The sequence below is a fragment of the Aspergillus thermomutatus genome (assembly GCF_002237265.1).
Source record: "Aspergillus thermomutatus strain HMR AF 39 chromosome Unknown NODE_98, whole genome shotgun sequence".
Lineage (NCBI taxonomy): Eukaryota > Fungi > Ascomycota > Eurotiomycetes > Eurotiales > Aspergillaceae > Aspergillus > Aspergillus thermomutatus.
The window spans coordinates 59,965-82,886 of record NW_020798147.1 but is presented as its reverse complement, the minus strand read 5'-3'; the positions used below and the strand labels follow the sequence as shown (position 1 = coordinate 82,886).

Sequence of the window (22,922 nt, the reverse complement as noted above, 5' to 3'; positions counted from 1 at the left end):
GCACTATCGGTGGGTCGTGATTTGTTGGATGGCTCATATCCATCCAACCCTTACTGCAGCAGAAGATCGAACAATATTCACCTTGAAGAATTCTTCGGCTCCCCCGACGTTCTCTGGACTCGGATGAGTATGCAAACAAACCGGCACGACTATCCGCATGGAGTTTAAGTTGGAGTTCTGTAGGATTAATGACAAGTACGAGACCACCTTGCGGACAGATACATGTACTATGTCCACGCTCCATTTGCCATAGCCACAATGACTGAGACATGGCAGGGTTCTCTCTCACAAAGCCCCTGTCGGCCTATGATGCACATTCTATCAACACGAGGGCCGTGTGAGGATCAGCGCTGCAGTCAGTCTCCGCGGGGAGAATTTGCCCTTCAGCGACGCACTACAGTCCTGGGGACCATTCTGCAGCCCAGACGGTCCGATGTTTCAAACAGAAAACCATCACCAAAGACGCGGTGGGACGTCCGTAGCTGGAGAGGGGATCTTGGCGTGCCCGGACGCGTTCAAGGGGAGGGAGTCTCCAAGAGCCAACCTGTGGTCTAGTCTACCTCTACTCCGTACGTGGATGCCAAGGCAGCGCAGAGTCCGACATAATGATGCCCCAAATGGCAACTGTACTCACAGAAACACCTTGGCATCACCTCAAGTATCGAGGCCGGGAGATGCAGATGAGGCTATGAGCTGGTTGAACCGAACGCCAAGTCCCCGTGAGCCAATAGTGTCCAGTCGGTGGCGCTGCCGAGACCGAGCATCGCCATAATTTGGACCAGGAGCAATTGCGTCGACTGAGTGATATAGTGTAGATAAGCCTGGGCAGTCTCGCATCAATCTACGCTCAACCTGTTTACTCCTTGGACGGTGGATTGCCAAGGGAGGGGACGATTCAGCTGCGAGGTCAAACACCATCGAAATCACCACACTGAGATTCTCCACGAGTCAGCTGCGCTCGTTCATATTCGCAGGAACTCCACGGAGCCGGTTTGAATCATGCAAACGAACAACGTTATGGAACCACCGGGATATATCGAGACTGTCATGAGGCAATTGTCACCAGCCCTCCCCGCATCACACGACGTTCTTCAAGGTGGTTACATCGGTTCAAGACGCAGATCGGCCGGGGTAATCAGCCTGTTTACGCTTCAATGTCCGTCGTGAAAGGTTGGCGTTAACGGATGAAGAGCACATCCAGATTTCCTGGAAGCTCCGCACTTTGAGTGTTGCTAGATGTCTGGGGAGAATGTTACTGAAGGATACTTGGCCTTTCCCAGGATTATACGCCGGTGGACGCTACTTCGCTTTCTAGCGCTCGCGACTGCCCAGGAACTGATTTGTCGACTGCTTCAACTCATTCCAGTCTTTATCACGGTGGCAAGGTTAGACTATGTGGTAACTAGCGAGGACACAAGATCATAAGATCATGGGGATCATGGTTGATCTTACTAACTGCTGCTGGCTATGGAGAGTACATAGGCTCCATTCAAAACACCAAACCTCTTGAAGTCGTTTTCATATCTTCTTCAACGCCTTTCTCGAACCACGCGACTCCAGTTTCCACCTGTTGCAAACGGGTCCGGTGCCTATATACAGTCATACGAACCGTGACAGGCTAGGACCACCGAGACACTGTGTATTACGGCGCTAAAGTTCTTTACGTCTGGTCCATATGCCCGAAAAGTACGTCCAAAAGCAGGAGTGCTACAAAGTGACACTGTTCATGCGATCAGTCAACATTTCGGTTTCCTATGGAAAACACTATGTCTCGGTATGTGTTCCACTCAACGGTAGGTTCATTATCATCAAACTAAACTAATATACATCTTCTCGTTAAAAGTCATACGATCAAAACCTTCCCATAGTTCACTCGTCCGGACCCTGACCGAACTGCTGCTTGTATTTCTCAGCAGCGCTGCGTTTACCCTCGTCTGTCACTCCAGGGTTATGGGTGGCACTGGATGAAGTTAGTCTGGCAAGTTCAATTGACAGGGGGGAGAACATACGCCTTCAAACCAGCCTGGACTCTGTTAGGGTCCTTCTGGTCGTCACCCCGTCTCTGGTAAAAGTCATCATGGACTTTCTCGCCGCCCAATTCGTTGTCAATGACATTCTGAGCGTGCTGCTTGGCTTTATCTGAGACTCTGGGGTTGCTCAGGGTACTACCACTTTGTTATGGCTATCCTATGGAGATTGAAACAGGATCAACCTACGCCTTGTAGCCACGGAGGGCGTTGACGCGATCTTCAGCGCTAGACATTGTGCTTTGCGAGAATTCCTGATTGTATCTTGTATTGCTCGTGAATTTGATTCAATCGGACAATTGAACTGCTAGGCTGTTGCTCCTTATATCTTCTCTTGGGCTAGTATACACCCTCCCCCGCCACAGCTGAAGTCACCTCGGCGTCATATTGATCAGATACCCAACTCGGGGTTTATCCGTCCGCACAACTGGTTTCAATGGATGGGACGTGGAGGATAAACTCAATGATGAGATTGATACCCCACAAATTCTCTTATCATCAATCAGGTCTCATCGGGTGATCGACCAGGCATCGAACTCGTCAGGTCCCACTGATGACACTACAGCTCCCCGGCAGCTTCATTCTTTGCTTCATGACGGATGTACATGCTTGAAGACTTCATCGATGTCATCGTATTTGTGTATCATACAATATCTGGGTTGGATTACGTGCTTGATGAGTTTGTCAGGGCTAGTGCGTCGGATGGTTCAGATCGATGAGTTGAAGTTTATCTGATATCTGATATCACAACGAGGAAAATTTCTGTGAACAAGTCCTTCCCCAGAAGAAGGGATGTTCTAGCCGGACCTCAAGCGGTATCTCGATCCTAGAGTAATGATGATCAAAGAGGAATGATCCTGTCGGCATGCCGAGTAGACCTGCCTGGTACGTCGCCATCTTGGTCTTGAGGGATAAGACCGCAGTCTTCTCTTTGAATGCTGCCTCAGGCTAGTATATTCTATCCAAGGCTATATTTGCGGCCACAAATTTATCTCCTTCTAGAGAGTTGAGGCTCTGAGACCCATCTACAAAGACCCGTGATACCTTCAGCAGACTCGTTTCGCACCCTCTGTCGACCACGCTGCGAATTCTACACCAACATCCCGAATAAACTCAAGAGCTAAGTATAAGCCCGAGTCACTGTCAGTGGTGGTGGATGAGACAATGGCAATTGCTGTTCGCCAGCACTCCTTCCAGCCCGAATATCAATTTCGAAGCAACGGCTTGCCCTTTTAATTCTCTACTACTAGCCCCAGCATATCACTCCAGCTGGAGAGCGAGACAGCCGTCGGGGAGTGGGATGAAGAGGTATTTTCGTGCCAGAGAGAATTCTGTCTTGATGTTCTTCCATGTTGCTGTGGATGAGATTGGTGGGTGACGGAGGCGGATAACGTCATGGTGAGGTTATTTCTGATCATCATCTGTACCCATAACAACAAGGGGATGATTTCTCCAGGAACATCCAAACTGCATGATTAATGCATAATGATCAATATTGAGGGGTGGATTTAATATATGCTCTGAACCTTGGAAGACATGTAGTCCCGTTGGTAGGTTTTATCTGATTCGAATCATAATATGACCTCGAATTGTAGACTGATGATGATCATGGTCTGACCATCATTCCTCAGCCTTACAGGTTTCACTTTGAGCATGACAGGAATCTTCCAGGGGTATCAGGAAATGTCATAGAATTCTGCTTAATACCATCCAATCAGTGAATACCGTGGCTGACACAGTGGCTTGATTCACTGGTATGATATTGATATGGAATACGTCATCTACTGCAGTGAAGATGCTGTACACCAAGGCTCCGTGGCTATCACCCTGGCTTGGCAGACGCTTCATCCTGACGACAGTGCTATATGGCTCCAGTGAATCTAACAGCACTCTTGCTCTTGTACTTATACCCAAAGCGATAGTTCAGAGGTAGATAGTTCCGACGCGAGTAAACACAACATCAGCAACACATTCAAGAGTACAACATAGTCATGGCGGCTGAAGACCAGAAAAAGCGCGGCTTGATCATAGTCTCCAACCGTCTTCCCCTCTCGCTCAAGAAGGTCGATGGAAATTTCGAGGCCAGTCTCTCCAGTGGTGGACTGGTAACAGCCCTGTCTGGCTTGACCAACTCAACGACGTTCAAATGGTTCGGCTGGCCAGGAATCAACATACCAGATCCCGAGGAGCAGAAGAGTGCAGCAGAATCTCTGGGAGAGAAAGGCGCCAAAGGCATCTTTCTGGAGGAGGAGCTGGGACATGCTCATTATAACGGATTCTCGAGTATGATGGCCCCGACTACCGCCTGGCGGACACCGCGTTGACGTGATCTAGATTCCATTCTCTGGCCAATCCTCCACTACCAATCCGGTGTTGACTTCAACGAGGAATCCTGGAAGGCCTACAAGCGCGTCAATGAGATCTTCGCCGATACGGTCGCCAACGAAGCACAAGATGGCGATCTCATTTGGGTGCACGATTACCATCTCCTGCTGTTGCCTGCGCTTCTTCGCGAACGCCTCAAGAGCCAGGGGAAGAATTGTCCGATTGGCTTCACGCTGCACACTCCCTTCCCTGCAGGGGACTTCTGGCGCGCGCTGCCTATTGAGAAGGATCTGCTCAAGGGTGTTCTTGCTTGCGATGTGATAGGGTTCCATACTGAAGAGTACAAGCGTAACTTCACTGAGGCTTGCGAAAAGAGCCTGTATGTAATCTACCCTTTCGATCCGGATTGCTCGCGCTGACAGTGGACAGGGGCGCTCGCACTACCGGCAGCAATGAAATCCAGTTCGAAAATCATCGTGCTCATGTGGGTGTATTTGTCGTTGGCATCGACCCCCAGAAGTTTGACGATGCGTTGAAAGACGAAGCGGTCGTCAAACGTATCCAGGAGCTGGATGAGGAGTACAAGGACAAGATTGTCATTATCGGCGTGGATCGGCTGGACTACACCAAGGGTCTGGTGCAGAAGCTCCAGGGATTCGAAGAGTTTCTGAAGGAGCACCCCGAGCTCGCGAAGGTCGTCTTGATTCAAGTTGCTGTTCCCAGTCGAGAGGACGTCAAGGAGTACCAGGAACTAGAAACCGAGATATCCACGCTCGTCGGGAAGATCTGTGGGACCTATGGTAAGTCTTGTCCTTGTCTTGCAATTGCTCTTGCTGACCGTCCAGCCACCCCGGAGGGCGTACCGCTGATCTACATCCACCGTTCCGTGTCCTTCCCCGAGCTGACAGCGCTGTACTGCGTCGCCAAAGCCTGTCTCATCACGTCTCGGCGGGACGGAATGAACCTCGTGGCCTCTGAATACGTCGCCTGTCAGGAAAATCGATGGGGGGTGCTGGTGCTCTCGGAACTGGCGGGCGCAGCGTCTTTCATGCACCATGGGAGTGTCACCTTCCATCCATCCAGCACGCATGAACTGGCCAATGCCATCCACCAGGCGGTCACCATGGACGAGGAGGAGAAGAAGGAGCGATACCAAAGGCTGCGCGAATTCGTCACGACTAACACGAGGTAGGTCGACCTAGCCGGCTGTAGATGTCTGCGACTGACCATGAGCAGTGCCAAATGGGGCGAGACCTTTGTGGATGCCCTCGCAAAGCAGTCGTCTTGAAGTCATGGTGTCTTCTGGGGTGGTTCCAAGGCTTACGATGTTATGACTTCAAGGGTGTTCTCAGTCGACTTGTTACATTTTCAATAGCGTTCCAGTACGGCGTTCACTGTTTCCTTTACTAATTATTATCAATTGATTTACTTTATAGTCGATCAATCTTTGTTCATCAATCGTTCTTAGTGTAGAGCTGGAATCACATGGACATATCCTACGGTACAATCACAGCGAGAGCGTTGAACTCGACTTTCAAGCAAACCAATCAGTCAAAAGAGAAATAGTGGGAACCAGCGCCTGAAAAGGCGTTCTTCTAGAGAAGTTGTGTAAATATTCGAGTTATATGAAGAAGTCACTTGACCATGAGCAACGCAAATCGACCATGAGGCAAAGAAGCCACCAATAATCCACAGTTATCTCATTCTGCGAAGAAACAAGTTCAAGGTCCTATATGAGACTTGTTTCTATGAATTCCTGCTGCTGTCTTGGCGGTGCTCTGATATCATCATGACGATCACCTCCTATCTCGTCCAACTATTAATATAAACACCACATCCAGGTAGTAGCCAGCAGCAGAATATCAATTCAATCAATTCAATCCAGTAAATATATAGACATAATGCAATCCGCCCTCCAACCCGTAATAGGCCCCAGGAAGGAAATCCACGATCTCCGAGGGCGAGTCGCCCTGGTGACCGGCGGAGCATTGGGCATCGGGTGAGTGGCTTATCTGATTCCTGAATTCGAATACTCCCGCTGAAACAGGGTAGATATGAAGTCTCTCGCGCGTTCGTGCTCAATGGCGCCCGCGTCATCATGGTCAACCGCAAAGAGGACCAAGGCCAGGCCGCCATCGACAAGATCAAAGAGGAGGCCGGCGCAGACGCACAGATCGAATGGATCCCCTGCGACATGGGCAATCTGCAGCAGATCAAGGAGGTCTTCTCGGGGATCCGGGAGCGCGAGCAGCGACTTGATCTTGTACGTCCGGATTTCTGGTAAGGAGGTGCCAATGCTAATGCGACAACAGCTCATCCTCTCCGCGGGGATCAACGCGAACCAGTACGGCGAGACGGCCGATAACCTCGATCGACATTTCGAGGTGAACTTCCTCGGGCAGTTCTACGTCGTCAATCAGCTGTGGCCGCTGCTGCGCAAGACGGGCAGGATGCCCGGGACGCCCGCGCCACGGGTCGTCTTCGAGTCCTCCGAGCAGCACCGCAATGCGCCCAAGGTCGTGCATTTCGGGTCCGTGGAGGAGGTCAACAACCCCGAGATCGGGAGCACGGAGGTCTACGGACGGACGAAGCTGGCGATCATCCTGGGGGTCAAGTATGGGTTGTTTGGCCGGGTGATCAAGCCCAACAAGGATAATGTCTATGCGCTTTCTGTGCATCCTGGCGCGGTACGTCGCTCTTCTCTGTCTTGTTGATGTAGCTAATCGGAGCAGGTCAACACGGCGATGCAGCAGCAGTGGAAAGACGCATACCCCGGTCTACTCGGCAAGCTCCTCACGACCGTCATGCTGGCCGTGGGCCGGAACGTCGAGCAGGGCTCGTACAGTGCCTTGTATGCGGCGACGAGTCCTGAGATCGAGGAGAGGGGGTGGAATGGGTACTATTTTAGCGACGTTGCGCAGCCTGGCAAGGAGTCGGCACAGGCGTCCGATCCGATGCTGGGGGCTGCATTGTGGGATTTGAGTCATCGGCTCATTAGGGAGAAGGTTGGAGAGGATGGATTGGTGGATTGGAATGCGGCAGTTTAATCATTTGATAGAGTACAGTGTTATGGTGCCGCTGGGCGCTCAAATGAAATACTTAATTGGCGTACGGAGTACATGACTCAAAATCTGCCTAATGCGTGCCAAGTGAAGAGCCATGTCTGTGTAGTCAAAGACTAGCTACCCTGTATCCTCCTCCTTGCAAGCTGCTCCCTCTTGAACCTCTCCCTCCGACACTGGGATATGGCCGCAAACATATTAAACACATAGATCCCACTGAACAGCGTCCCCAGCACGCCCAGAAAGACCGCCACCACCACAATCGACAGAACCACAAACCCATACGTCGTGTCCTGGAACGCCGCACTGTCATTCAACCGCGGCACAGCCGCCGCCACCTGCATGGCCGACAGCACCAGCGAGAACGTCGCAAAGATCATCAACATCCAGGCGAAGTTGCGCTCGTAGAAGACCACGTACCGGTTATACCCGTACAGATAGCCGCGGATGAAATGCGACAGGAAAAACCGCACGCGGTAGATGGTGTTGATGCGGCCGAGCCGCAGCTCCCCGAACTGGTAGCGTTTGTTGACCGTGTCCAGCGCGTTGACGTCGACGTGCGCGTAGAATTCGGTGACGAAGGACTTCCACCAGGGCCAGGTAAGGTCCTTGGGGAGGAGGCTGTGATCGTGTGCGAGTTGCAGGTCCAGCGGGGTGCAGATCAGCCACATGTACGAGAGGAGGAGTCCGCTGGCGGATTCGTGCAGCGTCCTGGAGGAGCAGAGGTGCCGCGTCCAGAAGTCGTGGTCGAGAATGTACTCGGGGAGTGGTTTGACCAGCAGCCTGGTCGAGAATTTCAGGAGATGCAGGTCCGCGCGTTCGGTTGGGATGATCTCGTAGCCCATCATTTTCTGGCGCTGGAGGGGCCGGGCGTTCATCGGTCGGCCGGCCATCCAGAGAAGACTGTGGATGATGTTGACTCGAGAGAGATCCAGGTCGGTGTTGAGGAATGTCTGGATGTCGTCTTGCACGAGAAAGACGTGATGGTCTGCTGTTCGCGCGATGGTTGGGAGAGTCAGCAGCACATCTTGACCACGGTCGGGGGTGGTCTCGGTGACGCTGCCATCTTTAGACTGAGGATCATCTCCTCGTGTCTCCTGCTTTCTAGATGTGTGCAGAGACCGCGAAAAGGGAGGTTGTAGTCCAGACTGTCTACATTAGAAGTGAACCCAGCTTAGTGGACGGCTCGTACCTTTTCAGCCACTTCAGCCATCGAAGCTTATTTCTCTGACCAAGGAGAACAAGTCGCAGATCAAGTCCAGAAGATCTTAGCATTTATCTCTGCAATGTTTGCGTTTCACGGATGGATCACAGAGAGATGATGACGGCAAGAGCATTGATGGCTGGACGCGGCTGACACGAGGCTGGGTGGCTGAGCAATGCACAGGATCAGCTGAACAATTAGTACAGAGTAGAAAATGAATCATATTGATTGGGTAGTTTACATCGATCCAAAATCAATGTTTAGAAGTCTGTTTCATATATTCAAGTATGCCATAATATTATGTCTGCAGTAATAGAAGATGGCGCATGTTGGTATCACAAAGAAAAGCCCACCCAACCATTCCATATCCCCAAAAGACCAATCAATACCGAGCAGGATGACCATGGTCACTGCCATCCTGATCCAACATCTCGACTGTCTGCGATACATCGACTGTCTTCTGGATGCCAATCGCTGTATCGCGCGACTCCCCGTCCACCGCGCCCGCGTACGAAATCAAATGGCTCTGATCGGACCCAAACTCGGTCGCATCCACGTAGGTATCGCTCTTCGAAGCCCCCTTGGAGAACCGCTTGTTGTTGCCCCCCTTCATTTGACTCAGGTGCACGGATGAGTCCTGTTCATAGTATCTATTGGAGCTGTAGCCGGCCGTGCGGAGTTTCTTGATGAGGATGTTGAGGGTCGGGAGACAGGCGCAGATGAGGCCGACGCCTCCTTCGGCGTTCCTGCAGGAGTCAGACGGGATCATGACGAGGGAAAGGGGTGAGCATACCCAGAGAGAATGATGCAGATGAAGAAGATGGTCATGTCCGTCGTTTTCCCGTCGCGCAGCACGAGAATCAACCGATAGATACTAAACGCCGTCGCCAGACCCCCCGCCGACAGAATCCCCATCACCCGCAGTTTCTTGCTCCGCGACATCTGCAGCGACCAGGTCAAGGGCAGCGGCAGAATGAGGATGATCAGATCACTGACGACACTGATGATCGAGTCCGCCAGGAGAGCCGCGCTCTGGTCGAAACAGTGGCGCCCTGGGGTGCCCTCCCAGTAGGACGGAATGGGATTGCACATGCGGATCTTGATGATCTCGGCGATGATGTAGTAGATGCACAGACAGCCGAGTAGGACGTAGATGAAGATGATCTTGGTTCTGTACGGTGCGAAGATGCGGATGATGATGGAGAGGAGGGCGATTTTGACGAAGAGGGCCATCGGGCAGTAGAGGACGGTGGCGATGTAGCAGAATTTATAATAGGACACGATCGTTGCCTGGTCGTGAATATCAGATTGATGGTATCCGCCGCCATGTTTGCCAACTATCACGGTTAGATGATTCGAGAGGGTATAGAAAGGGGTGGCCTACTGATGATGGCGATGGCGCAGTATCCCATGAACAAGGCCTACATGATGTTAGAACGTTCCCAGTGGCACAGTCAAGCAACTTGCCCATGCGATGAGACATGACCCTACTGATGTTAGCGTTCGTTCTGTTGATTGCATTGACTCGGGACGTACAGTCTTCAATTCCCACAAACTGTCGGTACCATAAGCGGATGGAGAACCGCATGGCCACGAAGAGGGTGATGATCGGTATACACAGACATTGTGTCACCAGATTGACGGTGTGCAGTACATCAACAGGCTGTTTGACGGTGTCTGCACTCATTGTGGCCGTCAAGTGAGCATGACGCCAGAGGCCACGGAGTACACAAATAAGAATACCGAATCGAAATCGAATCGGATCGGAGAAGGATCGAGGGAAGAGGAGGGAAGGTGGGCTACTGGGTGGCCCAGATAACTATCTATATTGGCCCCGAATTCTCGGCTCGAGTCTAGTCAAGCTGTCTAGCTGCTTCCACACGATTTTCCCATTAGCATCCCTTCTCCTGCTGATCCCCATTAGAGTCCATGCTGTAGTGACCCGCCGTTCAAAACTTTGATCAGGGACTGTTTTCCGCGCGAGGCATGTGATAGGTGGAGCTCAAGGCATTGTCATTTGTCAAGACTATCTGCCAGCATGCCATTATCTTCGCCTTGCGATCTAGTTTCAGCGTGGTGGGAACTGGATGGGACAATGACACTGAGACAGTGCGTCCCAGTCTGGCGGGCTTAAGCAAGGTCCCTGCGAGCCAGATCGATCATGGTAGGGGAATGGGGCAATAGAGCATGGACTATGGGCTGCAGCCTGCAGATTCCTACATAAAGCGTGGCTGCGGAGCATCGACACTGGATAGGAAAGGATGAACACCATAGCCACTGGCTATATCCTTCGTGCATCGACAGAGTACACGTACCTTGAGGGCAATTTTTCAATCTCCCCATTGTCCCAATTCTACTACAAATCCGCAGATCGTCCTCAACAATCTCATTGTCGTTCTCAATAGACGACAAGAACTCCATGCGATCGAGATAGAAAAAACAATCACGTTGGCTAGCAACGCCTTCCTCAGTAGTGCGGAAAATTCTTACCATGGTCTGCACGTAGCACCGTGGCTGAAGCCATCTCGTATCAAATGTTGGATAGGAGGATTTCGGACCGTCTTGCCAGATGACTAGCTTCCCCTGGTTAGACCTGGCAATGGATGTCCGAGACTGGTAAACAAATGGGAAATCAGTCAATCGACAAGGCGAGGAGAATAGAGGATACGCTCGGGGAAGGCCAGGATGATAGCCGGTGGAGTGTCGACTAATACAATAGTGCCGAGACCGCGGCAGGAAGAGACAGGCAGTCGATAGCTTTTCCGAGGAAGATCATTGGTCCATCTCAAAATAGACCCGTTCCCAAGACAAATACCTGTTCCTATTGGGATAATGGGCCACCGGCAATGGGGAACAGAGTTTGACGGCTGCTTTAACCTTCTCGCTTACATCTCAAGTGACAAACTGGAAAACGAGTTTTCTCAATTATGCTGCCAGAGACGAACTAGTCACGAGTCTGTCTTCATGCCCTTTTTGAATCGTGCTGTGTGTTGAAGTTCAAAGTCGACAGCTGACGGCACGTAACCAGGGTTTACCGCAGTTGATACTCTCCGTCCATGGCTCGACAAAGCCTATATTCGTAGACCCGAGTTTAATTGATTGACCTGAAGCCTTTCTGAATTAAGCCGTTTGTCTCCTCGGTATGGTTTGACTGACAGATTTCAAAATGGCTGCGGATCCACGGGTGGAGAGACCAAGACAACCCACCTGGTGCTCCATCCGTTACCATCACCAATCCTGTGGTTGGACATTCGCTATTTCTTGTCATTGGTGTCATCTTTTGAGTCTAAGACCTATTTAGTCGCGTTTCAGGGGAACCGAACCAGGAGTTATGGCCGCTATGTTCTCCTCGATCCCCACCGTAGAGTTCTATTATCAATCCTTCAAACTTGACTTTCTGATCATTCCATGGTTTGTTTACCTTCCGTGGTAAAAGCTACACCAATTCGACCTCCTCAGCAGCCACTGTTTATCATCTGTAGTCACGATCGTCTATATTGCCCGACCACAGCAAGGACCCGCCGAAATGACTATCCACAAGCTCGACGGCGAAGGCTCGCTGCTCTTCCAGCCCCTGGAGATCGCAAATGGCAAGATCCGACTCTCTCACCGGGTGGTCCATGCTCCCATGACACGCAATCGGGGAGTTCCGCTGAATCCCACCAGCACCCCGGAGCAGCCCAATCGTATCTGGTATCCGGGCGATCTCATGGTCCAGTACTATCGCCAACGCGCGACCCCTGGCGGATTGATCATCTCTGAGGGTGTTCCGCCGTCGTTAGAGGTGAGTAGCTTTGATTTCCGCCAGAGCACAACTGACCATTGCAGAGCAATGGCATGCCCGGTGTGCCCGGTCTCTGGACCCCCGAACAGGCCGCCGGCTGGAAGAGGGTCGTTGACGCCGTGCACGAACAAGGCGGCTACATCTACTGCCAGCTGTGGCACGCAGGCCGTGCCACCATCCCACAGATGACGGGCTCGCCTGCTGTCTCGGCCTCCGCCACGGTCTGGGACTCGCCGAGCGAATGCTACTCCCACCCCCCTGTGGGATCCACCGAGCCTGTGCGGTACGCGGACCATCCGCCCATCGAGCTCACCATCCCGCATCTGAAGCAGACCATCCGCGATTACTGCAATGCGGCCAAGACGGCCATGGAGATTGGCTTCGATGGGGTCGAGCTGCATGCGGGCAATGGGTATCTGCCCGAGCAGTTTCTGAGCTCGAACGTCAACAAGCGCACAGATGAGTACGGTGGCTCGCCGGAGAAGCGTTGTCGGTTTGTCCTCGAGCTCATGGATGAGTTGGCGATCACGGTGGGGGAGGAGAATCTGGCTATCCGTCTCTCGCCATTCGGATTATTCAACCAGGCGCGCGGCGACCAGCGAGTGGAAACCTGGACCTTCCTGTGCGAATCGCTGAAAAAGGCGCATCCACATCTGTCGTACGTCAGTTTCATTGAGCCGGTGAGTTTTCCCACAATACCAGCCTTGATTCGTTCGCAGCCCACTAACCATGATCCAGCGCTATGAGCAAATCTTCAGCTACGAGGAGAAGGACCACTTCCTCCGCAGCTGGGGGCTTTTGGACGTCGATCTGAGCGGTTTCCGCAAGATCTTCGGCACCACCCCCTTCTTCTCCGCTGGCGGCTGGGATCAGAGCAACTCCTGGGGCGTGCTGGAGGAGGGCCGATATGACGCGCTGCTGTACGGACGCTACTTCACCAGTAACCCGGATCTTGTCGAGCGGTTGAGGAAGGGCATCCCCTTCACCCCGTACGAGCGTTCGCGGTTCTACGGTCCGTTTGAGGATAATGCCAAGTGTTACGTGGATTATCCCCCGGCTACTGCTTCGGCTTGATGCGTGCATAGATGTATATAGTGATTCGATACCAAGACGTTATTGCTCACGACAATGGCTGACGAAGATATTATGCTGACAATCCTCCATCCACCACCATTGCTGCCCCACACATGTAGCTGCTCATGGGCGAAGCGAGAAATAGAATCGCGTTGGCAATCTCGTCCGTCACTGCAGGGCGTCCCAGGGGAATCATCGCAAATTGCGTGTCGAGAACGCCGGATTCTATCATCCGGCTTATCATAGGAGTTTCCACCCACCTGTATCATCAGTAGAGCTCCAATATCTAGGGAGACTGCATACCCGGGGCATATGGCGTTGATGCGAATGCCCTCTCTGGCATATGATTTGGCATCCTGCTATCGTCAGCTTGGCGATCAATCACACACGAAAAGACTTACCATCTTGGTCATTCCCACAACAGCTGGCTCGTTAGCAGAACCCAGACCAGCGAGGCAGAACGCACCATGTTTCGAAGCCACATAAGGCGCAGCCCCAAACTCCCCCGGCGGCGCAGTAACCCCAAACATCGACGCGATATTGACAATGCTGCCTCGTCCTTCGCGCGCTCCCCGTGTCCTAAATCCTCAGCCGGGGCATATTACTCGGGATCTCACGCACATACTCCTGCTTCAACATCTGCCGGATCAACGCCCGCTGACAGATCCACAGCCCCGTCTGATTGATATCAATCACCTTCTGCCAGTCCGACAGCTCCAAATCATGCGACAGACCCGGCCGGCCGCTGATTCCAGCAGCATTGACCCCGACATCGATCCGTCCGAATTCCTCCGCCGTCTTGCGCACGGCGGCTTCGACGGATACCTCGTCCGTGACGTCGACCTGGAGGACTGCGACGCGGAGCTGCGCATACTCCGATTGCAGTTCCTTTTGCGTCTCCTCGAGGAGTGGCAGGTTCACATCTACCAGTGCGATTGCGCTGATCCCGTTCTGTGCGAGGACGTGCGCGGTGGCTTTGCCGATGCCTGATGCACCGCCCGTGATGAATGCGGTTCCTTTGACTTGATACGTCATGATTCTATGTCTTCTTGCTGGAATGGCTGGTTTGAGGGACGTGGAGTGTAAGTGGTGGAATGGTCTGACCACCGTTTATAAGGCCCCTCGGGCGGGGTAATGCATGCTATGTCGACTTCGGGCTGTCGGCTGTCACTCACTTTCTCCGATTTCCTATTTCATCGGTGCCTAGGCCCAGGTAATGTATTTGACCGCCATACTTTATCTGAGTGAGGGGTTGTCTCGTGTTCTGGTTCATGGCCTACAACAGGCACCATTGTATTTGGGTCTTGTCTCGAGTGCGCAGCATAGCTTCACTTTTGAAGTGTCAGATGATTTCAAGAGCTTGCAAGACAGAGTTCTAGACGGGAAGTTTATGAATGGGCTTCTTGTGTTAACATACGAACAGTTTTAATCACAAGTGATATCAGTTGTGGGTGCTAGCAGCGGATATGTATATTGTTCTCCTGCAGGATTCGGTATTTTGCACACCAGAGTTCATGAGGCATGGAGAAATACCGCACAACATATTAAAGGGGCTGAAACCTTCATCTGGATTGAAACTCAATGTTGAATGCTTTTCTCAATCTATTACTAGTTAAAATTGATTCTACTCTGACGCCAAAGACGAGCCGTGGCCGCCTCGTTTTCCGCGCTCTCCGCGGGCTCCGTGGTGACCGGGGCCAGCGCGGATGAAGCCCCAGTTTGTTCAATAGTATAGTATCTAGGAGGATATAAGTCAAGATCTTGCTTCCTGAGTATATTAAACGTGGGTTTGAATTGTTGCGAACGTACAGTGATAAGTGCGCGTAGACTCCCCTACTGGAAATAGTGATTGAGTGATTGACTTCGGGGTTATAATAGGGACCCAGACAGCAAAGATGGCCGCAAAAGATCAAAAAGGTCCCGATGATGCCTCCCAGCCTGCAAAATCTGAATTCGAGTTTGGTGGCGCCCCCGGCGTGACGCTGCTCATGATCGGCTTCCCGCTGCTAATGTACTACATGTACATCGGTGCTTTTCTCTACGATGGCCACCTTCCCACCCCTCAGGACGGACAATCCTGGTCAGAGTTCCTCTCTCACCTCGTCAGCCTCGCATACACCCATGCCTATCCTACCCGCAAAGCCTGGTCAATTTACTGGACCTTTCTCATCCTCGAAGGGGCTGGGTACCTGTACCTCCCGGGCGTATATGGCAAGGGGAAACGGCTACCCCATCTCGGTGGGAAACAGCTTCCGTATTACTGCTCCGCCGTGTCGTCGTGGTATGTCACTATCGTCGCCGCGTTGGCGTTGCACTTCACCGGCATATTCAAGCTGTACACCCTCATCGACGAGTTCGGATCCCTCATGTCGGTCGCTATCTGCTCGGGATTCCTCGTGTCGATTGTGGCATACATCTCTGCTCTGGCTCGGGGAGCGGAACACCGCATGACAGGCTCGCATGTCTATGACTTCTTCATGGGCGCGGAGCTAAACCCGCGACTGTTCGGCTGGTTGGATTTCAAGATGTTCTTCGAGGTTCGCATTCCGTGGTTCATCCTGTTCCTGTTGACGCTAGGAACGGCCCTGAAGCAGTTTGAGGAGTATGGGTTTGTCTCCGGGGAGGTGCTCTTCTTGCTCATGGCCCATTTCTTGTACGCCAACGCCTGCGCCAAGGGCGAGGAGTTGATCATCACCAGCTGGTTCGTTTTTTACCTCCCGTGGGCACATGATACTGATTCTGGACAGGGATATGTACTATGAAAAGTGGGGATTCATGCTTATCTTCTGGAATCTGGCCGGCGTCCCCATGAGCTACTGCCACTGCACTCTTTACTTGGCCTCCCATGACCCATCAACATACCACTGGAACCCCTGGGTGCTGGCTGTGTGGTCCGTTGCATACGTGTTCATGTACTGGGTTTGGGATACCTGCAACAGCCAGAAGAACTTTTTCCGCGCCCAGGAACGCGGTGTCACCGTCGACCGCAAGTCGTTCCCCCAGTTGCCCTGGAAATACGTCGAAAATCCGCAGAGCATTGCGACAAAGACCGGCGATTCAATCCTATGCAGCGGATGGTGTAAGTTCTCCTCTGCGGCGGTCAACTACACAGCTGACGAGGGTAGATGGAATGGCGCGCAAGGTGCATTATACATGTGACCTGTTCTTTGCTATTTCCTGGGGACTCATTACCGGATTCAACTCGCCGTTCCCCTGGTTTTATTCTTGCTTCTTCACCGTCATGATTATCCATCGCGCGAGACGGGATATCATACGCTGCCGGGAGCGATACGGGGAGGCTTGGATGGAGTATGAGCGTCGGGTGCCTTATCTCTTTGTCCCGGTAAGTTATCTGTTCATATGCCTCGCAAGGATGAGCTGACCAGTCTAGTACCTCATTTGAGGCACCCTTGTAGAATAGGAGAAACATTGAATTTGTACCATAGACCAGATAGCTGCGGTTAAGTCTCATTCATGTAGTCAGAGTTTAATATATCCATCACTGAACGATGTGTCCCGATGAAATCATTGAGGAACATGGAAATGTCAGCGCTGTTCATGTGCGAGTCAAACACGTTTTCCGGCCACTCGACGTCGGGTAGGGCGATGTTCCTGTCCAGAGCCGGCATGACAAGTGATCCGTCCCGGTGCTGTGTGAGGCCTTCCAGCGTTTCTTCTGAGTCTACTAGAATCTGAGCAGTCCTGGAGAAAGCCGCGCAGATTGTGTAAAGACGAGCTGACCCACGGGAGAGCCCCTTGAACAGCTCCAAAGACTGAACAGTATCCTGCAACAAGGCCAGATCGAATGTGCTCGCCGTCGTGATTGCGTGGATGAAGACAATGACAAATGGTGTGAATGAGGGGTACAAGAGAATCCTATTCCGATTAGTCCGATTTCAAGGGGTCGTACACATGAGCATACCAGTTGACATATTCGGTTTGCTTATGGGTCTCTTGATTGCGAAAATACGCAAAGCACTCCAGGTGACTCTGCAGGGCTCGCATCGCTGCCTCGTAGCATTGAGACGTGATGGCCATTGCATCGCTGGCCCCTGTCTGCGCCCGAAGGATTACGGTCATGACGGAGTGCGTGATGAAATCCGCGCAGGCAGCCATCCCGTGAAGCGACTCCGCATACAGTCCTTGGCTCACATCGATCTAGTCCATTGTTGGTGAGAGTACAAAAGCCACCGATCAAGACACTTACCCCCAGAAGTCGACCGCGAACCAGCATCAAGTCATTCGATAGCTCTTCTATTGACTTTAACCTTTCTGATTCAGTGGCCCGAGTCGCCGATGTCGAGTAGAGTCGATCGTAGATACGCCCCTGTAATGTGGCAAAGTCAATCGTGGTGAGAGTCATCAGGTCCCAGGGGCGGTACTGTGGGTTGTCCGAAGGTGCGAAGAACTCTGCATCGATGTCATGGTTCTGGAAATGAGAAGCTAACCCAAGGTTCAATGAGAGATTCTTGTCAATGGTATAGAGCGACCAGAAGACATGGCGTTTGGCCTCGGCGACTGGGACGGGATCATGTTTCAAGGCGGCACTTCGGTGGAGACCCATGCTTTGACACATATTGAAGGCCAAGGCGAGGTAGGTCCAGCACAGCTGTAGATCAGACTCTTCTTGAGCTTTGATGATCTGAACATTCATTAGCTATGTCCGTTAGAAGTCGGAAGCACATACCCCGATGAGCAGAGCCTGGACTTTCTCGAGTGTCGGATCACACATCATCTCGTAGCTTTTCAGCCCGGCCAGGAAGTGACGCTCGCAGAACCCGGCGTACGCTGCAAGGTCAAAGCGCGCAAGATCCGAGCAGTCCTCATGGAGATAATCGCGGATAATGTAGTACATCAAGCCATGCAGAAGCGTCAGAGAGCCCGCGGGGATCGGATCTACTGGAAAATAGATCGCATGACATAGCGACTCAATTTGGCGAACGTCTCTCCATGAATGAATGACCAGGAAGAAGGGAGGTTGCACTTTTAGCTGGGTCAGAACAGACAGGCAACCGAACGAGAAGTCAGAATACCTTTGACTTTTTTAATCAGAGTGACGAGAAAATCTTGAGGCAAAAGCTCAATCTTCGACTGCGAAAATGGCTCGTTAACAGTGGTCGACCCCTGCTGCCGGTCGAGACTGCTTCTAAGGGAAGACAAGACTGCCGAAACATGGGCGTCCACTCTTCCCGGCTGCGATGTTGCAACAGCCGAGAAAGCTGCATCCCTGGCAATGATAACCTCGTTGCTAAAGGAGGATTGACCCTCAAAAAGAGGTGCGGACGGAGTAGACGGGATGTCTGCAGCGGCAGGATGAGTGGAATGAGGTATTGAGGGGGGAGCTTGAGACTGAGTAATCTGCTGCAGAGTGTTTTGAATGGCTGCCAGTTGCTCTTGAAGGGCATCAATTTTCTTTTCACTGATTAAAGAATCAATATATCATTCAGCCGCGATAGTTTGGCGCTCAGCATACTATTGTCCAGAGGCAGTCCTTTGCGGCTGTTCTGGAGTGCTCACAGTGACACCATTCGCCCGACATGGGATTCCAAGAGCGCCGCAACTGGAGCATGGAATGGCTTTGTCGCATTTGATCTATCTGAATCAGACATGCTCATGTCCCAATGAAGGATTTTCACCTACTTTTCTCTGTCGGCAATTGTCGCACTGCGCCGGTCGAGATTAGAGCTATTCTATCTGCCTGTGGGAGGGGTGAGACATACCGCGCGGGCTCGAAATGAGTTACGAACTCCCGAATTGGTCCTGTCGGTCATCGGGACTGTCTTATTCTTGAAGATTTCACATCGATGCTCGCTCGGAAGATGATCCCATCAGATGAGAAGAGTTGATGCTGATGGCATGATATGATGATACATGTGTGGAAACGGGGATTCCTGCTGAGGCTGCTGACTCATCCATCTAGCGAATCACCAGCTTCTGTCCTGTTGTCCTCTTGTTGATCTCTTCTCGACGACTCAATCATGAATCACCTCTCAGCACTGTAAATTATCTCGTATTCGGAATCCGAGGCAATGCACCAATAGACTGACGTCGTCAGCATTAGGCTAAATCCATCAATCATGACCGGGGAAACTCCGCTTCTTGATTGACATCAGAACTCCGCATCCATTTCAGGATGTCTGGTCATCTCTTTCTTCATTTCTGATGCTTCTGTTCTGCCTCGTTTGAGGTAGCTTGGAGATTGGAATGCGATATGACTAATGACTTGCTGCCGTAAACAAGTCGAGCGAAATATCATGCTGAGAGAGTTACAAATGGTGGTACACCACCAGACGGAAGCCAAATTCCCCTGAAGATCAGCGTCCCCCGCATTTTGCGTATAGCCTGAATTCAGAATTGGCTTCATGGGCAAAATCAGCTAAGCTGAATGACGATGATGCTGTGCCACTATATCATGGGGCCGTGAGGCCTTTAAATACAGCGCTGACCCCTGTCTCATCTGAGCCGATCATCCTCACGCAAAAACCGTCAAAATGCGGAGCGTCATCACTATATCTGCGCTCTTATTCTCCGTCAGCATTGCGGCCGCAGAGAATGGTCTCGATGGCTGGCTACGGTATGCGTCCGTTCCCTGCAATGGACACTGCCAGCATGTCCACCCGTCGCACATTGTGACGCTCAATTCCACAAAATCGAGCCCGGTGTATGTCGCTGGGCAGGAACTGCAAGATGGTCTGCAGCAGATCCTCGGAAAACATGCCTCCGTCGAGTCCACCGGCTGCTCGACCGATTCCTCGATCATTGTCGGCACGGTCGAGGCGTACCGCCGGGCCTGCAATACCACCGGCCAGGTCCCGGACCTGGACGTCGATGGTTTCTGGCTCAGCACCCGCGGCCAATCAGTACAGATCCTTGGCCAGAGTGAGCGAGGGGCCTTGTACGGTGCATACGAGTACCTCTCCATGCTGGCGCAAGGCAATTTCTCACAGGTGTCGTACACCACCAGTCCGCACGCGCCCATCCGCTGGGTCAACCAGTGGGACAACATGGATGGTAGCATTGAGCGAGGCTACGGTGGACCTTCGATCTTTTTCAAAGACGGCGTGATTTCCCAGGACCTCTCTCGTGTTAAGCAATATGCTCGTCTGCTGGCTTCGGTGCGCATCAACGGCATCATCGTCAACAATGTCAATGCGAATGCATCACTTCTCATGCCGTCGAATATGGATGGATTGGCTCGCATCGCCGATATCTTCCGTCCCTACGGGATCCGGGTCGGCATCTCTCTCAATTTTGCGTCTCCCTCGACTCTGGGTGGTCTCAGCACTTATGATCCCTTCGACTCCTCCGTCATTGCTTGGTGGGGCAACATCACGGACCAGCTCTATGCACGCATACCGGATATGGCCGGGTATCTGGTTAAAGCGAACTCGGAAGGCCAGCCCGGCCCTACCACATATAATCGAACCCTCGCCGACGGGGCGAACATGTTCGCACGCGCTCTTAAGCCGAACGGTGGCGTGGTCATGTTCCGTGCCTTTGTGTACGACCACACCATCAGCGAAGACAACTGGTACAATGACCGCGCGAATGCCGCAGTAGACTTCTTCAAACCACTGGATGGCAAGTTTGACGATAATGTAGTAGTTCAGATCAAGTATGGACCCATCGACTTCCAGGTCCGCGAGCCTGTTTCGCCCCTGTTTGCCAACCTATACAAGACCAACACCGCAATCGAGTTGCAAGTGACGCAGGAGTATCTCGGACAACAATCACATCTCGTATACCTGCCCCCGCTCTGGCAAACGATCCTCGGATTTGATCTTCGTGTCGACCAGAAACCCTCACCGGTACGAGACATCATCTCAGGACAGCGGTTTGACCGACCCCTGGGCGGTTGGGCGGCAGTAGTCAATGTTGGGACGAACACAACCTGGCTTGGCAGTCATCTTGCCATGTCGAATCTATACGCCTACGGTCGTCTCGCCTGGGAGCCGACGCTGGATTCGGAGCATATCCTCCAGGACTGGATCCGCCTCACGTTTGGCTTCGACCGCCGCGTACTCGACACCGTCACGCAAATATCCATGGAGTCGTGGCCTGCGTATGAGAACTACTCGGGCAACCTCGGCATCCAGACGCTGACAGACATCCTGTACACACATTACGGGCCCAACCCGGCCTCCCAGGACGGCAACGGTTGGGGCCAGTGGACTCGCGCGGATCATCTATCTATCGGAATGGATCGCACCGTCAAGAATGGAACAAAGTTCTCTGGCCAGTATCCCGCCGAAGTCGCAGCGATGTACGAGAATATCGAGACCACACCAGATAACCTGATGCTCTGGTTCCACCACGTCAACTACACCCAGCGTCTGCACTCCGGCAAAACAGTCATCCAGCACTTCTACGACGCGCACTACGCCGGCGCCGAGACGGCTCAAGCCTTCGTGTCGCGGTGGGAGTCGCTCAAGGGACGCATCGATGCGGAGCGCTACCAGCACGTCCTCACCTGGCTCATCTACCAAGCGGGGCATTCGATCGTCTGGCGCGACGCCATCAACAACTTCTATCATAATCTCTCTGGAATCGCCGACGAGAAGCAGCGAGTGGGACGCCACCCCTGGCGTATAGAAGCGGAAGATATGCGGCTTGATGGCTACGTGCCATATGCCGTCAGTCCTTTCGAGACTGCGTCCAACTTCACCGCCATCGTCACTGCATCTAACTCTACCACGGGAACGGCTAGTGCTAAGCTTGACTTCAAGACGGGCACGTACGATGTGGGCATCAACTACTATGATCTGTATGGGGGCAAGTCTCAATGGACGGTGTATTTGAACAATCGCGCTGTGGGACAATGGCAAGGGAACAATGAGGATGTTCTGAGCCATACCCCTTCGATTTATTTGGATGGACACTCGGCTACGCGCATTACCTTCCGGGACGTGAGGATTCACAAGGGAGATCAATTGAAGATTGTAGGTAAGCCGGATGGAGTGGAACCGGCGCCGCTGGACTATGTGGTGTTGCTGCCACAGGGGATTGTAGATTAAACCGTACGTTAGGTACATCAGTGATAGCTACTCCATAATTTTTGTTTCTATGGATATTCCTAGTGCTGATCATCGTCTGTGGCTGGATGGGTAGGATGTTGTCGTGATATTGCCGGTAGTCTGACGCAGGGAAATTCATGATAGAGAAGTATAATCATTGCGTACATAACCATCCAGAACGATCTAGGTTCCCAAGGTGTGTGCTGGACTCGGAGGCGCTCGCGCCTTGGTGCCACATTATGCGACCGCACCTCAACTCAGAGAGATTATGTTGGAAGGGTGGAGGATATCACACATTGTGAGGGCGGAAGAAAGCCCGACAGGACAAGCACGTACCGGGTGTGGAACGTCGTAAGATAGAGTATCTACCGGTCCTAAGCCATGATAAAGTTCCTTCTTGGTAAGCGCGCCAGACACGGGTCCTCATGTGCA

General features: G+C 52.3%; 9 protein-coding genes across 9 annotated transcripts; 5 read left to right on the top strand and 4 right to left on the bottom strand.

Moving 5' to 3' along the window:
* Window positions 1-1,869: 1,869 nt before the first annotated feature.
* Window positions 1,870-2,263, bottom strand: CDV56_107485 (Con-6 family protein; the record flags this gene model as incomplete). The annotated part of the gene is made up of 3 exons (XM_026761104.1): window positions 1,870-1,960; window positions 2,010-2,165; window positions 2,217-2,263. The coding sequence occupies 3 exons, from the start codon at window positions 2,261-2,263 to the stop codon at window positions 1,870-1,872; spliced, it is 294 nt and encodes a 97-aa protein (XP_026614323.1).
* Window positions 2,264-4,018: 1,755 nt separating this feature from the next.
* Window positions 4,019-5,640, top strand: CDV56_107334 (trehalose-6-phosphate synthase; the record flags this gene model as incomplete). The annotated part of the gene is made up of 5 exons (XM_026760953.1): window positions 4,019-4,310; window positions 4,362-4,731; window positions 4,782-5,152; window positions 5,198-5,540; window positions 5,589-5,640. The coding sequence occupies 5 exons, from the start codon at window positions 4,019-4,021 to the stop codon at window positions 5,638-5,640; spliced, it is 1,428 nt and encodes a 475-aa protein (XP_026614322.1).
* A 613-nt stretch (window positions 5,641-6,253) lies between these two features.
* CDV56_107252 (short chain dehydrogenase/reductase family protein) lies at window positions 6,254-7,399 on the top strand (the record flags this gene model as incomplete). The annotated part of the gene is made up of 4 exons (XM_026760871.1): window positions 6,254-6,351; window positions 6,405-6,615; window positions 6,665-7,039; window positions 7,085-7,399. The coding sequence occupies 4 exons, from the start codon at window positions 6,254-6,256 to the stop codon at window positions 7,397-7,399; spliced, it is 999 nt and encodes a 332-aa protein (XP_026614321.1).
* Window positions 7,400-7,530: 131 nt separating this feature from the next.
* CDV56_107110 (uncharacterized protein) lies at window positions 7,531-10,305 on the bottom strand (the record flags this gene model as incomplete). Its single annotated transcript, XM_026760729.1, has 5 exons — window positions 7,531-8,566; window positions 9,008-9,364; window positions 9,412-9,955; window positions 10,003-10,039; window positions 10,105-10,305. The coding sequence occupies 5 exons, from the start codon at window positions 10,303-10,305 to the stop codon at window positions 7,531-7,533; spliced, it is 2,175 nt and encodes a 724-aa protein (XP_026614320.1).
* A 1,839-nt stretch (window positions 10,306-12,144) lies between these two features.
* Window positions 12,145-13,476, top strand: CDV56_106960 (alkene reductase; the record flags this gene model as incomplete). Its single annotated transcript, XM_026760579.1, has 3 exons — window positions 12,145-12,402; window positions 12,447-13,082; window positions 13,141-13,476. The coding sequence occupies 3 exons, from the start codon at window positions 12,145-12,147 to the stop codon at window positions 13,474-13,476; spliced, it is 1,230 nt and encodes a 409-aa protein (XP_026614319.1).
* A 70-nt stretch (window positions 13,477-13,546) lies between these two features.
* Window positions 13,547-14,511, bottom strand: CDV56_106905 (SDR family NAD(P)-dependent oxidoreductase; the record flags this gene model as incomplete). Its single annotated transcript, XM_026760524.1, has 4 exons — window positions 13,547-13,736; window positions 13,780-13,832; window positions 13,878-14,055; window positions 14,102-14,511. 4 exons carry the CDS (start codon window positions 14,509-14,511, stop codon window positions 13,547-13,549), a joined length of 831 nt encoding a protein of 276 aa, XP_026614318.1.
* An 860-nt stretch (window positions 14,512-15,371) lies between these two features.
* erg4A (c-24(28) sterol reductase) lies at window positions 15,372-16,879 on the top strand (the record flags this gene model as incomplete). The annotated part of the gene is made up of 4 exons (XM_026760396.1): window positions 15,372-16,177; window positions 16,224-16,555; window positions 16,602-16,819; window positions 16,868-16,879. The coding sequence occupies 4 exons, from the start codon at window positions 15,372-15,374 to the stop codon at window positions 16,877-16,879; spliced, it is 1,368 nt and encodes a 455-aa protein (XP_026614317.1).
* A 58-nt stretch (window positions 16,880-16,937) lies between these two features.
* CDV56_106649 (transcription factor domain-containing protein) lies at window positions 16,938-19,247 on the bottom strand (the record flags this gene model as incomplete). The annotated part of the gene is made up of 8 exons (XM_026760268.1): window positions 16,938-17,352; window positions 17,399-17,634; window positions 17,684-18,118; window positions 18,164-18,459; window positions 18,510-18,895; window positions 18,950-19,068; window positions 19,117-19,140; window positions 19,197-19,247. The coding sequence occupies 8 exons, from the start codon at window positions 19,245-19,247 to the stop codon at window positions 16,938-16,940; spliced, it is 1,962 nt and encodes a 653-aa protein (XP_026614316.1).
* Window positions 19,248-19,967: 720 nt separating this feature from the next.
* Window positions 19,968-22,490, top strand: aguA (alpha-glucuronidase; the record flags this gene model as incomplete). Its single annotated transcript, XM_026760059.1, has 1 exon — window positions 19,968-22,490. The coding sequence occupies one exon, from the start codon at window positions 19,968-19,970 to the stop codon at window positions 22,488-22,490; it is 2,523 nt and encodes an 840-aa protein (XP_026614315.1).
* Window positions 22,491-22,922: the final 432 nt, after the last annotated feature.